This window comes from Heterocephalus glaber, unplaced genomic scaffold (assembly GCF_053883595.1).
Source record: "Heterocephalus glaber isolate CG9 unplaced genomic scaffold, H.glaber_assembly_v1.0 deba00000122, whole genome shotgun sequence".
Classification (NCBI taxonomy): Eukaryota; Metazoa; Chordata; class Mammalia; order Rodentia; family Bathyergidae; genus Heterocephalus; species Heterocephalus glaber.
In genome coordinates, this window is record NW_028258138.1 from 88361865 (window position 1) to 88374349 (window position 12485).

The 12485-nt window shown below is 45.8% G+C and overlaps 1 protein-coding gene across 13 annotated transcripts in view; it reads right to left on the reverse strand.

The window, feature by feature from the left end:
- Positions 1 to 893: 893 nt before the first annotated feature.
- Positions 894 to 12485, reverse strand: part of Slc28a2 (solute carrier family 28 member 2) — a 52953-nt gene continuing 41361 nt past the window's right edge. For 7 of the 13 annotated variants that reach the window (XM_021261633.2, XM_087181292.1, XM_087181281.1 and 4 more), the window contains exons 8-19: positions 12202 to 12315; positions 11778 to 11855; positions 11322 to 11402; positions 10484 to 10564; positions 9020 to 9145; positions 8809 to 8939; positions 8262 to 8430; positions 7872 to 8069; positions 7104 to 7185; positions 5382 to 5480; positions 4453 to 4564; positions 897 to 2726 (exon numbers count right to left, since the gene is read on the reverse strand). In XM_021261633.2, the coding sequence (XP_021117292.1) occupies positions 2609 to 2726; positions 4453 to 4564; positions 5382 to 5480; positions 7104 to 7185; positions 7872 to 8069; positions 8262 to 8430; positions 8809 to 8939; positions 9020 to 9145; positions 10484 to 10564; positions 11322 to 11402; positions 11778 to 11855; positions 12202 to 12315 (1389 nt within the window). In that variant the 3' untranslated portion in view covers positions 897 to 2608. Of the gene's footprint in view, positions 2727 to 4452; positions 4565 to 5381; positions 5481 to 7103; positions 7186 to 7871; positions 8070 to 8261; positions 8431 to 8808; positions 8940 to 9019; positions 9146 to 10483; positions 10565 to 11321; positions 11403 to 11777; positions 11856 to 12201; positions 12316 to 12485 lie in introns of all 13 variants that reach the window. The other 6 variants (XM_021261637.2, XM_087181323.1, XM_013074545.3 and 3 more) reach the window with 3 other exon arrangements.

Below are 12485 nucleotides of genomic sequence, written 5' to 3' on the forward strand. Positions count from 1 at the left end.
TGTAGCCCAGGTTGGCCTCGAACTCATGGCAATCCTCCTGCCTCAGCCTCCAGAATGCTAGAATCACAGGCGTGTAGCTCCACACCCGGCTAGCTCTGGCTTTTGAGACTATTTTCAGATGCTGATGTTATGATTCTTATACTTCCCATGAGTATAATGGCAAGGCCCTCTAAGTAATTTAGACCAAATTTACTTCAATTTCAGTAGGAAATTGAGAATTGAAAGCTAGCCCTCCAGATGAGGAGCTGCCTCTTTCCCATATGCTTCTTTGAATGAGCCGGATTTCATAACAAATTGCTAGCCATGAACCCAACTCCTTAAATAGCAAGGACAGTAGCTGAACTTACATCGGGCTCATGCTAAGCACTGACCTCTTCTCATGGCCATAGATCTCCCTATCCCCATTTACAGCTGAAGACACCAAGACACAGAGAAATTATGCAACTTGGCCAAGATCACCCTACTGATGAGTGGCATAGCCTGTATCAGAACTCAAAGAATCTGCCCCAGTGTCCAGAATACCACTGTGACCATTAATCATGACATGTCAACCTGACTGGATTAAGAAACAATTAGCAGATTAATAAAGCATCCTTCTGGGTATGGCATGCAGACATGACCTTCAGTGCCATATGGTCCCTAGTCCCTTACTCTCTGGCACTATTACCCTGCTCTGCCACACCCTTCCACTGTATTTCTGCCTTGCAGCCAGCTAGCCATGGACTGAATCCCATGACACTATGAGCCAAAGTAAACCTCACCTCTTTTCAGTTGTGGATGTCTGGTATTGTGTCTCAGTGATGGGAAAATGACTACTACAACTACCAGCCCCTGCATCCTGCTACCTCAGAAATAAACCAAGCATAGGGGAAAAATCGGTCTGCAGTTCAAGAAGCAATTTGTGAGGCTTCTTCTTTTTTTTTTTAATCAATTTTGGAAAACCTGGGAGCAAAAAAGAGGAATGGAGATTTGAGAAGAAAACCAAGAGGCTGAGCTGAGAGAACTGGGAAATTGGATGAGGTAGACATACAAGACCACATTCTTTTTTTTTTTTCTTTTACTGAGTTGAAATTCACATAACAAAATTAACCACTTTAGAGTTAACAATTCAGTACAATAATACAGCACAACTGCTATCTATCTAGTTCTAAAATATTCCCATCACCCCAAAGTAAAACCCCATACACATTAAGAAGTCGCTCTTAAACTCCCTACAGGCCCACCCTCAGTCCCTGGCAAACCCCAATTTGTGTTTTGTCTCTTTATCTATTCTGGTCTATGTAAATAGCCTTTCATCCTGGCTCCTTACTTAGTGTAATGTTTTTAAGTCCTTTTACATAGCATAGCTCAGTACTTCATCCTTTTAATGGGTGGATAAAATTCCCTTGTATGTATATACCACAGTTTATGCATTCACCTGTTGATGAGCTTCTGGACTACTCTCACTTTCTGAGTATTGTAATAATGTTGCTATGAATGTGTATGTTGGTGTACTTGTTTGTATACCTGTCTTCAATTCTTTTGAATTGTCAGGCCAGGTAATAATTCTGTGTAATTATTTTAGGACTCCTATATCCACTTGAACCACTTCCTTTAGGCCATAATACTGTTAATATTATACATAATATTGCATAAATAAGTAAGTATATTAACAATTGTGAATCAGTGTCTCAGTCTCAGCGCTGTCAGCATTTGGGCCCAGAGAATTCTTTGGTGTGGAAGGCTGACGGAGGCTTGGAGGAATCTGCCTGTCATCCCGGTCTCTCCCAGTAGATGTCAGTAGCGTCCTCCCAGTTCTAATAACCGCTGATGTCTGGAGCCGCTGCCAGAGGTCCCCTGGAAAGCAAAATTGCTCCCTTTCCCACTAAAAACCACTGTTGTTATGGCACTCTGTAAACTCGAAGCAAGTATGGCTGACACTACAGGAGAATACTAAAACCAAGTAAGAATCTTTAACAAATATACCTTCCTGAGAAGTTTGTATACAGAACTTTTTGTTTACTGTGTATTGATGTCGAAGAGTTTGCAGATTTACAAATACATGACAACCAGAAAAATTTTATCATTAAATATTCATGTACCTTTTACATGTGACTTTAGTAATATAAGCTCAGCTCATCCACAAAACTCCAAGAAATATAGCTCCCTCCACCTCTGTCCCCAGACACAACAGATACTAAATCACTTTTATAGCATACTACAACACATAATTTAAGATGGCAACTAGCAGCAAGGTTTCCAAGATTTTTTTTTTGATATGGTAACATTTATTTTTTTCAAATAAAGGCTCAGGGGCTGGGGATTTAGCTCAGTGGTTCTGGTGCCTGCCTCGAAAGCACAAGGACCCGAGTTCGATCCCCGGTACCAAAAAAGAAAAAAACAGAAAACAAATAAAAGCTCAGGAGGGCCCATGAGGAATTTCTCATTTGGTTCACCCAGACAACTGAAAGATGAACGCTAATTTTCATGTTTGGATACAGTGAACCAAAATGAATCTTTCACTATTATAGATCCCAGTGAGTTCATTATAGGATGGTCGCCCTGAGTACATAAATGCCGCTGTCATGAAACAGCTGTTGAGAAGTGTCATGGAAATGGATCAACCAGCTTAGGCGCAGACGGCGTTGGTGTAGAATTTACAGCAGTTAGCAAGAGCCGTGGCACTGAACTCCTTGCTCTCCCAGGGACCAGAAAAAGAAAGTCTGTTGGTGCCATTTAAAGACACGCTGAAATGGAAAGCCAGAGTCAGTGTGTCAGGAAAAAACAAGCCTACGACATGGATCAGTAATTGGTACCAGGCAGCTAAAGCAAAACCGGAGCCTACAAATGCATCCATCAGCCATGACTAAATAAATTAGAACCAATTAAATTTATTCTCTCATTCACTGGCAATAAGAGCAGCAGGAACCCCGTAGTGTGCCCAGTTCCTAACCACAGCCCATCTACAACTTTCCTTTCCGGAGACCTGAGGCAAAATTTATGCCTAGCAGTGATCGCAAATGAAATTTATTCTAAAAAGCAAGGTAAAATCCCAAGGCCTTTTTCCTTCTGAGAAAGGAAAACAGCTCAGACTAAATTAGTATAATTAATTGGACAAAAACATCTCTTTCAGATTCTAGCTGCTAATGACCGTCAATATGTAACCGGGAAAATCCACCAGTAAGAACACAGTCACTGAAACACTGCCAAACCAGTGATCTACCCAGATTATAATTCAGCTTTAACTATGGAGGACACTGGCTGCTTCGCTGATGATGAGCTCAAAGCCCAGGCTGGGCAGCATCCATTCACTGGACCTAATGGCCTGTGAAGCAGCTAGGCCGTTGATATCCACCGTATGGGGAACAGACCGCTAATGAATGATGATTTCCAAAGGTGTCTCCAGCTCTGATTCCTCTTCCAAACCCCAGGCCCCAGGTGGCTTGAGCAGCTTTACATGATGGTCCCACAGCTACCTCCAGGTTAACATATCCAAAACCGTAGGAGGCCATAATAATCTTCCCCTTCCTGGAACCAGCCCACTCCTTCTCCATGAATAAATAGCATTTTTAGATGCACCTGCCCAAGCCAGAAGACATGGCTGTTCATCCTCCCCACCCCACCCATTCCTCTTGTCCAAGTGATGACCAACGCTCTTGATTCTGCTGGGCTTTGTGTCTCCATCCTCACAGCCTCTTAGTGTCAGCTCTCACTGACACAACGGTGTCCGAATCCATCTCCCTGGCACCCAAGTGGCTACCAGAGGATCTTCCCTCAAAGCACAGCTGATCGATCATGTCAGCATTCAGAATTCTTCCAGTCTAAACCTCAGCTGCCTAGCACTTCTTACAAAGCCTTCCATGCTCTTCCGGCCTCATACCCTGACCTCCCCTCCTTACCATCTGTCCCCAGCAGGGCACACACCTTCTGCTTTAACACTCGAGCTCCTTAACCCCTTCCTTTTTGTGTCCCCAAACCAGTTTTTCTACTTTAATGATATATTCTTTTCATATGCTAGAAACTGATAAAGAAGCTCATTTTTTCACACCATGTGAATGCATCGTGATTTTATAAATTTAACTGTGTCCTCTCTCAGTAATATTCATTCTGTATGAAGAAGCCCATAATGTTTTCACCACTTGGGCCCATTGCTAAGTCTTCCCCTTCAATCTATCTATATTCCAATTATGATTTTAAAAACCACATTAACTTCTCATGAGAGAAACCACTTCCTTTGTGTTCTTCCCCTGCCCCTCCACTGCTCAGGACCCACCAGTACAGCTAGAACCCGTCCCTGGGCACAGAGGGACTCCCACCAAAGGTGCCCCTGACAAGGGGAGAGCACGGCTCTATGCCGTCAAAAGCACTCGTGTCTCCTCTCACACGGGATTCCTCACCAGGGCTTCTTTCTCCCACCCAGGGGCTCCTGCGTGGAGGAGGACGTGTAAGAGAAGGGTCCTGGCGCTCACTCACCTCTGGAAGAGCTCTCGGCAGCACACGTAGCTCTCATAGGTTCTGTTGGTGAAACTTGTGTTTAGGAAGGAGACACAGTCCGCCTCGGCTCCCCTGGGCACATAGAGGATTCCTGGACAAAGGAGATGGACACCATCAGGACCCTGACTTGGCACATGTCCTCAAGGCTCCTTATTCTTTGTTCTTTTTATCATCAATCTTTATTTTTATGAGTTCAGGTGTGCAGTATATAGTGAGTACATCCCTCATGGGGAGTTGGTCCATGGACAGAGCACAACTTAATTCTTTGTTCACCAACTTCCCCTCCCGCCCTCCCTCCATCTCTTTATGCCCTTCCCATTTGCCAAAGATCTATCTTCCTGTTTCCTATTATCTACCTCTTGTTTTGCTCTTTCATTTATTTATACTTTGTGTTTCTCATATAAGAGAAACCATGTGGTATCTAAGCTTGTGTGTTTGATTTATCTCATTTAACATTATGGTCTCAAGGTGCATCTGTTTTCCTAATACTGACTCAGATTTATCCTTCATTATGGCAGAGTACTGCTCCATTATGGAAAAAATCCACATCTTCTGTATCCTTTCATGTGCTGATGGACATACAGGCTGCTCCCAAGAGTTAGCCGTTATGAGTTGTGTTGCTATAAGCACGGGTGTGAATGGATCACTGTAGTATGATGGCTTTAATTCTTTGAGGAAGTATCTAGAAGGGGAGTGGCTGGGTCATATGGAAATTTTAGTTTTAATTTTTTGAGGAATGTCCATACTAATTTCCATAGGGGTTGTACTAGTTCTTAATTGAGGATCCTGTACTTTAAGTGCCTTTTCTACACATCTATGGAGCAGACAGTGGAATCAATATTCTGAGAGCAACTTTCTCATGATCCAGGTACATGATTTTCACCGGGAGGCCCCACTGAGGCACCTACCTGCCATACAGGCGCTGATAAGGGACACACAGGCCCCCGTGAAGAGGGCCCTGACCACCAGCTTGGACAAGTCATTCTTCCGGTGGGGTATTATGGACGCTGTAGACAGAACAAACTAATTTGATCTCTTCCTCACCCCAATGTCAGTTCTGTGCCAGATGCCCCCATTTAGAAGGATGCAGAGGAGCAAAACTCAGCAGAGGAAGAGCAGCATCTCCATCACCAACCGCCTAAGGCCGATGTGTTGGCCTGCATGTGCACCTGCTTTGGTCCTGGGGGATTGCTGCTTGGATTTCCCTCAGCAAGGATCATGCATCTGACCCTCACTGCGGTGGTTCTGTGACCACACCTAAGCTATGTCTGGGTCATGCAAGGCTCAGGGTTGCTCCAGGTGGGTACAAATGCCTGATCGTTGCCAACTGAGATTTCCACTCTGAAGCCTGAACCAGAACCACATGGACCATTTCGAGCCAGAGGACTAAAGAGGGCAACACTGACCTAAGCTTTGGCCAGACAATGCGCATCTCGCTGTTAGCTGGCCTTCTTATTATCAGTGACCAGGCATCTGAGTTGGAACAGTACTTAATGGGAGGGAAAAGATGAATCAAAAGGAAAGTATTTCACCTTCAAATTGTTCGCTCGGCTATCAAATAAATAAATTCAATGATTCTACTCCAGAATATGATCTCCATGAAAATGATGTTTGTGTAATGCTCTGAACTTTGTTTCTTCTGAGATCCCTTTTTTTTTTTTTTTGGTACCAGGTATCGAACTTGGGACTTCGCGCCTGCATAAGATCCATTTTTAACTTGGATCTGTGGGTCATGCCCCTGCCCACTAGGGCCCTCCCATCTTCCTTCCTCATGCTGTTACTCCAACCATCACTCACATTCAGCCCTCACTCACATCCAGCAACTGGAAGTTGATCCATGTCTGCTTCACACCCACTCCTGCCATGCTCGGTGACATTTAGCATTGGACCCAACACTTATCTTGTTGGATCTGTCTTGTGTGTCTGCTGCTTTCATGTATCTGTGTGTGTATGCATGTGTGCGTGTGTGTGCATGTGTATGTATGTGTGTGTGTGTGTGTGTGTGTGTATTAGGGATAGAGCCCTGGACCCTCATACTGAGCCACATCCCCAACCCTTTTTAATTTTTTATCTTGAGAGAGGGTCTCACTTAAATCACAAGTTGTCCAGGCCGAGCTCAAATTTGGGACCCTCTGGCCTCAGCCTCCCAGAGTGCTACAGTTACAGTGCTAGGCAAAGAGGATTACACCCAGCTCATTTGTCTTTTTCACTCCTTACACAAATCCTGTTTCTGGGAAGACAACTAGTCTTCCCAACTAGCCTAATTCCAGAATAAAACTGAATAACAATAAAAATATCTTTACTTGTATATGCACTAGGACCATTTAATGGCAAAACAGACACACTAACATTTTATTACTCATAGCAAAATGACAAAAAATTTTAAATTTTGTTGCTTGGGGAACTTGGATAGCAACAAGAAAAAAAGCAACTAAAGTTGATATTACAAAGGGCTTACTCCATAGCCAGGTAGCTTGATTGCTTTAGCTCTGAGTTAACTGCAACCCGCGAGGCCCCACTTCACATCAGCTTCTGTGAGTCCCAACTGGTGCTGAGCACCTGGAACTTCCCACTAAGGAAGCTGGGGTCTGGCTGACTCGTTGGGGAGCCAGAGAAAATTAACAACTCACTCAAGCCTCCCAGAGTGATTCCCATGGAACTGAGATTGGCGAATCCACAGAGTGAAAATGTTGAAATGATTTCAGCTTTCACCTAGGGAAAACAAAAATAAATAAGCGGATCAATTCAGTCCCACGTGCACAGTCTTACGATCGTGATGAACGTTCCAGGGTACTTAGGGCCTCAGGTGCACAAAGAGGACTCAGAAAGTAACTGCTTCGTGAGTTACTGTGGGGACAATGACACAGAAACCATCACGGGCTTCTCTGCCCAACACTCATATTGTTGAATAAAGTGAAGGCATAAGAATGAGTGACAAAAGGGAAGAGTTAGAGAGGCAAGGAGGAGAGAAGGGAGATCTAGTCATAGCATCTTAAAAATGAAGAAGGTGAAGGGCTGGGGATTTAGCTCAGTAGTTCCACCACCTGTCTCGAAAGCGCAAGGACCCGAGTTCTATCCCCGGTACCAAAAAAAAAAAGAAAAAGGTGCCTTAGCCCATCCAAAAGGGTGGCTTCCCTCGACACTGAAAGGACCTAACAATTACACTCCAGGCAGACACTGGGTCAGAGAACAGGGGGGAAACAGCACAAGCCCTTGGAGTAGCTGAGAAATTCAAGGAGAGGCTGCTGAACATATGATTCTGCTTGCTTCGTGGTTGGCCCTGCACTGGAAAGCATCTGCAGTGCGACCACCAACTTTTGTGTCACACTTTCTCTCTACTGTCAAACATCCACAGCCAAGATCTCCTGCTGTGTATGCTTTTCTGGATCGTCACTTACAGAAATCCACTGCTTCTCGCCCTCAAGCCACTCTTCCACTCCAGAGAGACGTTTGTTCTTGTACTGAGACAGCTGCTGATAGGCCACAAACTCATTGGTGAAGAACTTGATTCCCACGATCTCAGCCACGATGGGGCAGTCTGCCCAGTCCACACCCATCATGAAAACCATGGGCCTCAGCACATAGGAACAGATGACCTGGATGAAGGAGAGGTGCCCGGGAAAGAGGAAGAATAAATCAGAACAGTCATGCCAAGGGCCTTCTCTGGAGCCCTGGCCCAATATCTCCCCTTCTTGCATGCTTTCTTTTTAGCTTACTGTGAGTAGGAGGCCACCCCCAGTTCCAGGACTATGAACCCGCGAGGGACACCCCAACACGCAATCCGTTACCTGGAAAGTGAGCCCGTGTATGTCCACCAATTCCCCCATCCAGGAGAGGACAGCGTTGATGAAGGCCAAAACAGCCAGAAAGGCGATCAGGTTGGCTGCTATGTTAGCAACCAGGCCTATGGCATCTGTGGCTCCACTGCTGGCAGCTTCCAGAATGTTCCTCTCCTTCCTGTGGTTATGGGGCACAGGGAAAGGGTGTGGGGTCTGGAGTTGTCTCAGGTGCTCACTAAAGGGAACTGCCACTGTTCCTACAGTGTAGGCAGTGGGGACCAGGCCAGGGTGAAGGCTGAAGGGGTTCCTTAGTGACCCTGGTCATGGACATTACTCTGATATAATCAATCACCACAATATGGCACTGACGCCGTGGACAAGAAATGCTGGTTGCAGAAGCCAGTGGCAGGGGGAGGGCCAAGCCACAGAAGAAAATCAGTAGGAGAAGGAAGAAGGGACCTGGGATCACGTTCCTCCCACAGGAGATGACATCACCGCCGCAGAGGGCCTATCTCGGCCACCCTTCGACTCCGCTGGGAAACGGCTCCTGACTCACCCACGCTGCAGTTTCAGCCCCTCCTTGCTCTTGAACTTGGACTCCTCCACTTCCGGATACACCAGCTTGGACAAGGCCAAAGCGCAAGGGGCGGCCATGACAGAGGCGGAGATCAAAGATGGCGCGTCTATCTGTAGGGCCGGAGAGGGGCTGAGCGTCTCGGCAGAACCCAGCCCAGGTCCCCCAGGAACGATGAGCAGACAGTGCCTACCCCGAAGGATATGAAGGCTCCCAGCACAGAGCCTGCGATGGTGGCAAACCCTCCAGTCATCACCGCGTGCATTTCGGAGAGGGTCATGTCTGCAAGGTAGGGGCGGATGAGCAGAGGTGCCTCTGTCTATAAACAAGGAGAAGACAGATTCCAAGAGGGTGTGACTCCCTTACCAGCGTGCCCACCCCAGCCTAGAGACTGCACCCACTAGACACTTAGCCCTCTAGTGTGAATGCTGTCCTGATCCAAATCTTATCCCCTGCAGTGGAGACTCTGACAGTGAGGCCCAGCATTGCTAAGTGGGCCCCAAGGTCGGCCCCTGAGGCTCTCCTGGCATCTGCTTCACTCCCTCTATGGTGTCCTCGCTGCTTCCATGTGTGTTTGTATCATGGTTTAAACTGTGATGGAAGGTAAATGGCATATTTCCTTTGTATGTTCTCAAGGTGTAAATCCATGCACTTACTGAAAGAACTTACAGAATACACTTACTGAGTATACATTAGATGCTTGCAAAGTGTTCATTACATGAATTGTAAAGAGCTGATGTAAGCTAACTCTTTATGAAATAATGAACAGAAATAATGTTTGGGTTAATATTATGAACTTATGAAGGCCCAGCTATGTAAACTATACATACCTACCATCAACCCACGATGCTATCATTTAATAAGTGCCAACTATATACCTAGTCTTATACTAGATGTTAGGGATATTAATATGAAAAGGGCAGTTCCTACTCTTAGGAGCTTAGAGTCTAGCAGGGGAAACTAAGCTGATTGTGGATCATTTCAGCAAAATGTGGAGGGGTATGTGGTAGTAATACCTGAAACAGGTATCAGCCTAGGGCCTTGAGATAGAAAGACCTCCATACTAACTATCAGCTGATAGCCTATAATGAGGGCATACTCCTTACAGACGAGCCAAGTATTATAGGAAAGAGTCTGGTCTTTGTGCTGAGAAAGACAAGCTACTTTGGAGACACTGAAAATGAGGGTCCCAGGGAATCATGGGAAGAAACTAAATACAGCTCAAACATTCTGCTAGATCCTGAAGGGAGATAAGATTTGGACCAGAAAACCCCCTAAATTCCTGTGCATGAAGTTGAGTCGGTGACTTAGGTCATACATGCAGATTAAGTGTGCCCACGGAAGTACTTTTTTTTTTTTTTAATTTCTTTTTTTTTTTTTTGGTACTGGGGATCGAACTCAGGACCTTGCGCTTGCAAGGCAGGCGCCAGAACCACTGAGCTAAATCCCCAGCCCCCACGGAAGTACTATTAGGCCTGAAGGGTGACAGCAGATGAACTGGGTCCTCAGAGAGCTTCTGAGAGTTCTTTCATCGGGGCTTTGCAGTCCCACAGTCTTTATTTGAGTTTCATAAAGAAGCACACTTGTCTGAACCTGTTTACTGCCACGTTCTCAGTTCCCCAGAGAACAGAAGACCAAAAGGCCGCAGGGTGCTTACCATCCCCACAAAGATGTTTCCTGCCACAGCCAGGGTCTCCGTGGCAGTGGTGCCCATGGTGATTTGCAAGAACCAGGCGATCTAAAAGCATACAGACATCTGCACCATCAACATGAGCAGGAATCTCAGAGAATGTACAGCAAAACCCCTCCTTCTCCATTCTACTGACAAGAAATCTGAGGCCTAGGGAGGTAGTGTAGCATGAGGCCACAGAAAAAGTTACCAACAGAGCCTGGACCAGAACTGAGGCCTCTTGGCCTGTAAAGCAAGTATGTTGAAACTCAAGACAAAGGGGTGGCTGAGCTCAGCTTCTCTGCCCCACAGCCTACCTAGGGCTTGGGCCCACCATTGGCTATAGTTTAGATCTTCAGTGTCCCCAAAAGCCCATGTATTGAAGGCTTGGTCACCAGCCTATGGCACTATGGGGAGGTGGAGCCTAGTGGTAGGAAGTTAGGTAACTGGAGGAGTGGCCTTGAAGGGGACACTGAGGCCCTGGCCACTTCCTCTCTCTCTTTGCTCCCTGGCCACCATGAGGTGAGTAGCTTTGCTGCACCATTCTCTGCCATGATGTTCTGCCTCATCACAGGCCCCAAAACACAAACCGTGGAGCCAACCACCCATGGACTGAAGCCTCTGAAACCATGAGCCAAGTTAAACCATTCCTCCTTTTCAATGGATTTCCTCAGATATTTTGTCACAGCAGTGGAAATCTAACACACCACGTTGGTTCTAACACTCCACATCCTACATAGAAGCAGTTCCAAAGTATCATCTCAGTGCCCTTGGCAGATCCCAAGATGAAGGCCCATCTCCTGCCTGAAGTAGGAAAGTGACTCACCTTCTGAACTACCCACTGCACGAGGCCCAGGTAGTAGAGAATGGACATCACACACCCAAAGAAAATGATGATTGGTAAGGACTGTAATGAGAACGGGGAGCAGCTGATAAGATAGTACCTTGTATGTGCAAGGTATGTAATGAGTAAACTGTAGCTCAGGGCTCTAAATTAAGCTCCCGGCATCCAAGAGCATCTGATACGGTATACTTTAAGAATAAATTTTAAATGCATACCAAATCTATTATTGCATCAGTACTAAAACACAAAGAGATTTTTTTTGAGACTTTCTTCCCCATCCCCATTTTATCCAATTTCAGGATAGGATTAAAGGGCAAAAGATCGATAGTTTCCTTTACTGATGGGTGAAACCCTCTTTCTCAGGTTGTACACATATCCACTGATCATCCACTGTCACCCTCCACTCATCATCATTCCTGCCCATAAAACAGATATGACCTGAAAAGCAAAGACATCTTTGACCAGTGTATCTCCAAAGACAAAACTGGAGCCAGCCACAGTGTAGTCCAGGAAAATCTGAAAGGGGAAAAAATACAGAGAACAAGCATGAAGCCAGGCAGGACACGCGAAGGTGGGGTCCTCCACATGGGTGATTAGGACCTGCTGCCACTCCAGAGGTGGCCTCCCTTTGATGGCCTGCAGCCAGGATATGTCCCCAGGAGCCACTCACTGAATGCTAGACTCAACAGGTCAGTTCCCTTCGTTCATATTCTCATTTGAATCCCATTTCTCTCTGCCCTTCCCAGCTTGACCTCCCACCACCATCATTAGCAAGACACAGCCTAATCTTCTCATACTTCCCTCAGATCTCCTTTCTCAAGAGTTCTGAAAGAACCAAGCCCTCACATTTAATTTCCCATACCTGAACCTGTTCTCCCAGCCACTGAAAAGCAATGAATCCAGGATCAGTTCTGATGACCAAGATCCCAAAGACAAACTGAAGACCCAGGCCCCAAAACACTATCCTCCAGGACACCTAGGATCAATAAGAAAAGGATCTCAATGTGAGTTCTTGACCACTTCCTGGCTAGACTTTTAAAGTGGATACATGGACACTGGGTAGAACCAACCTAGGTTGTTAACAGCACATTTAGAATAAAATGGTATAGAGACCAGTGTTGGAATACAGTAAGGAAAAACAAGGCA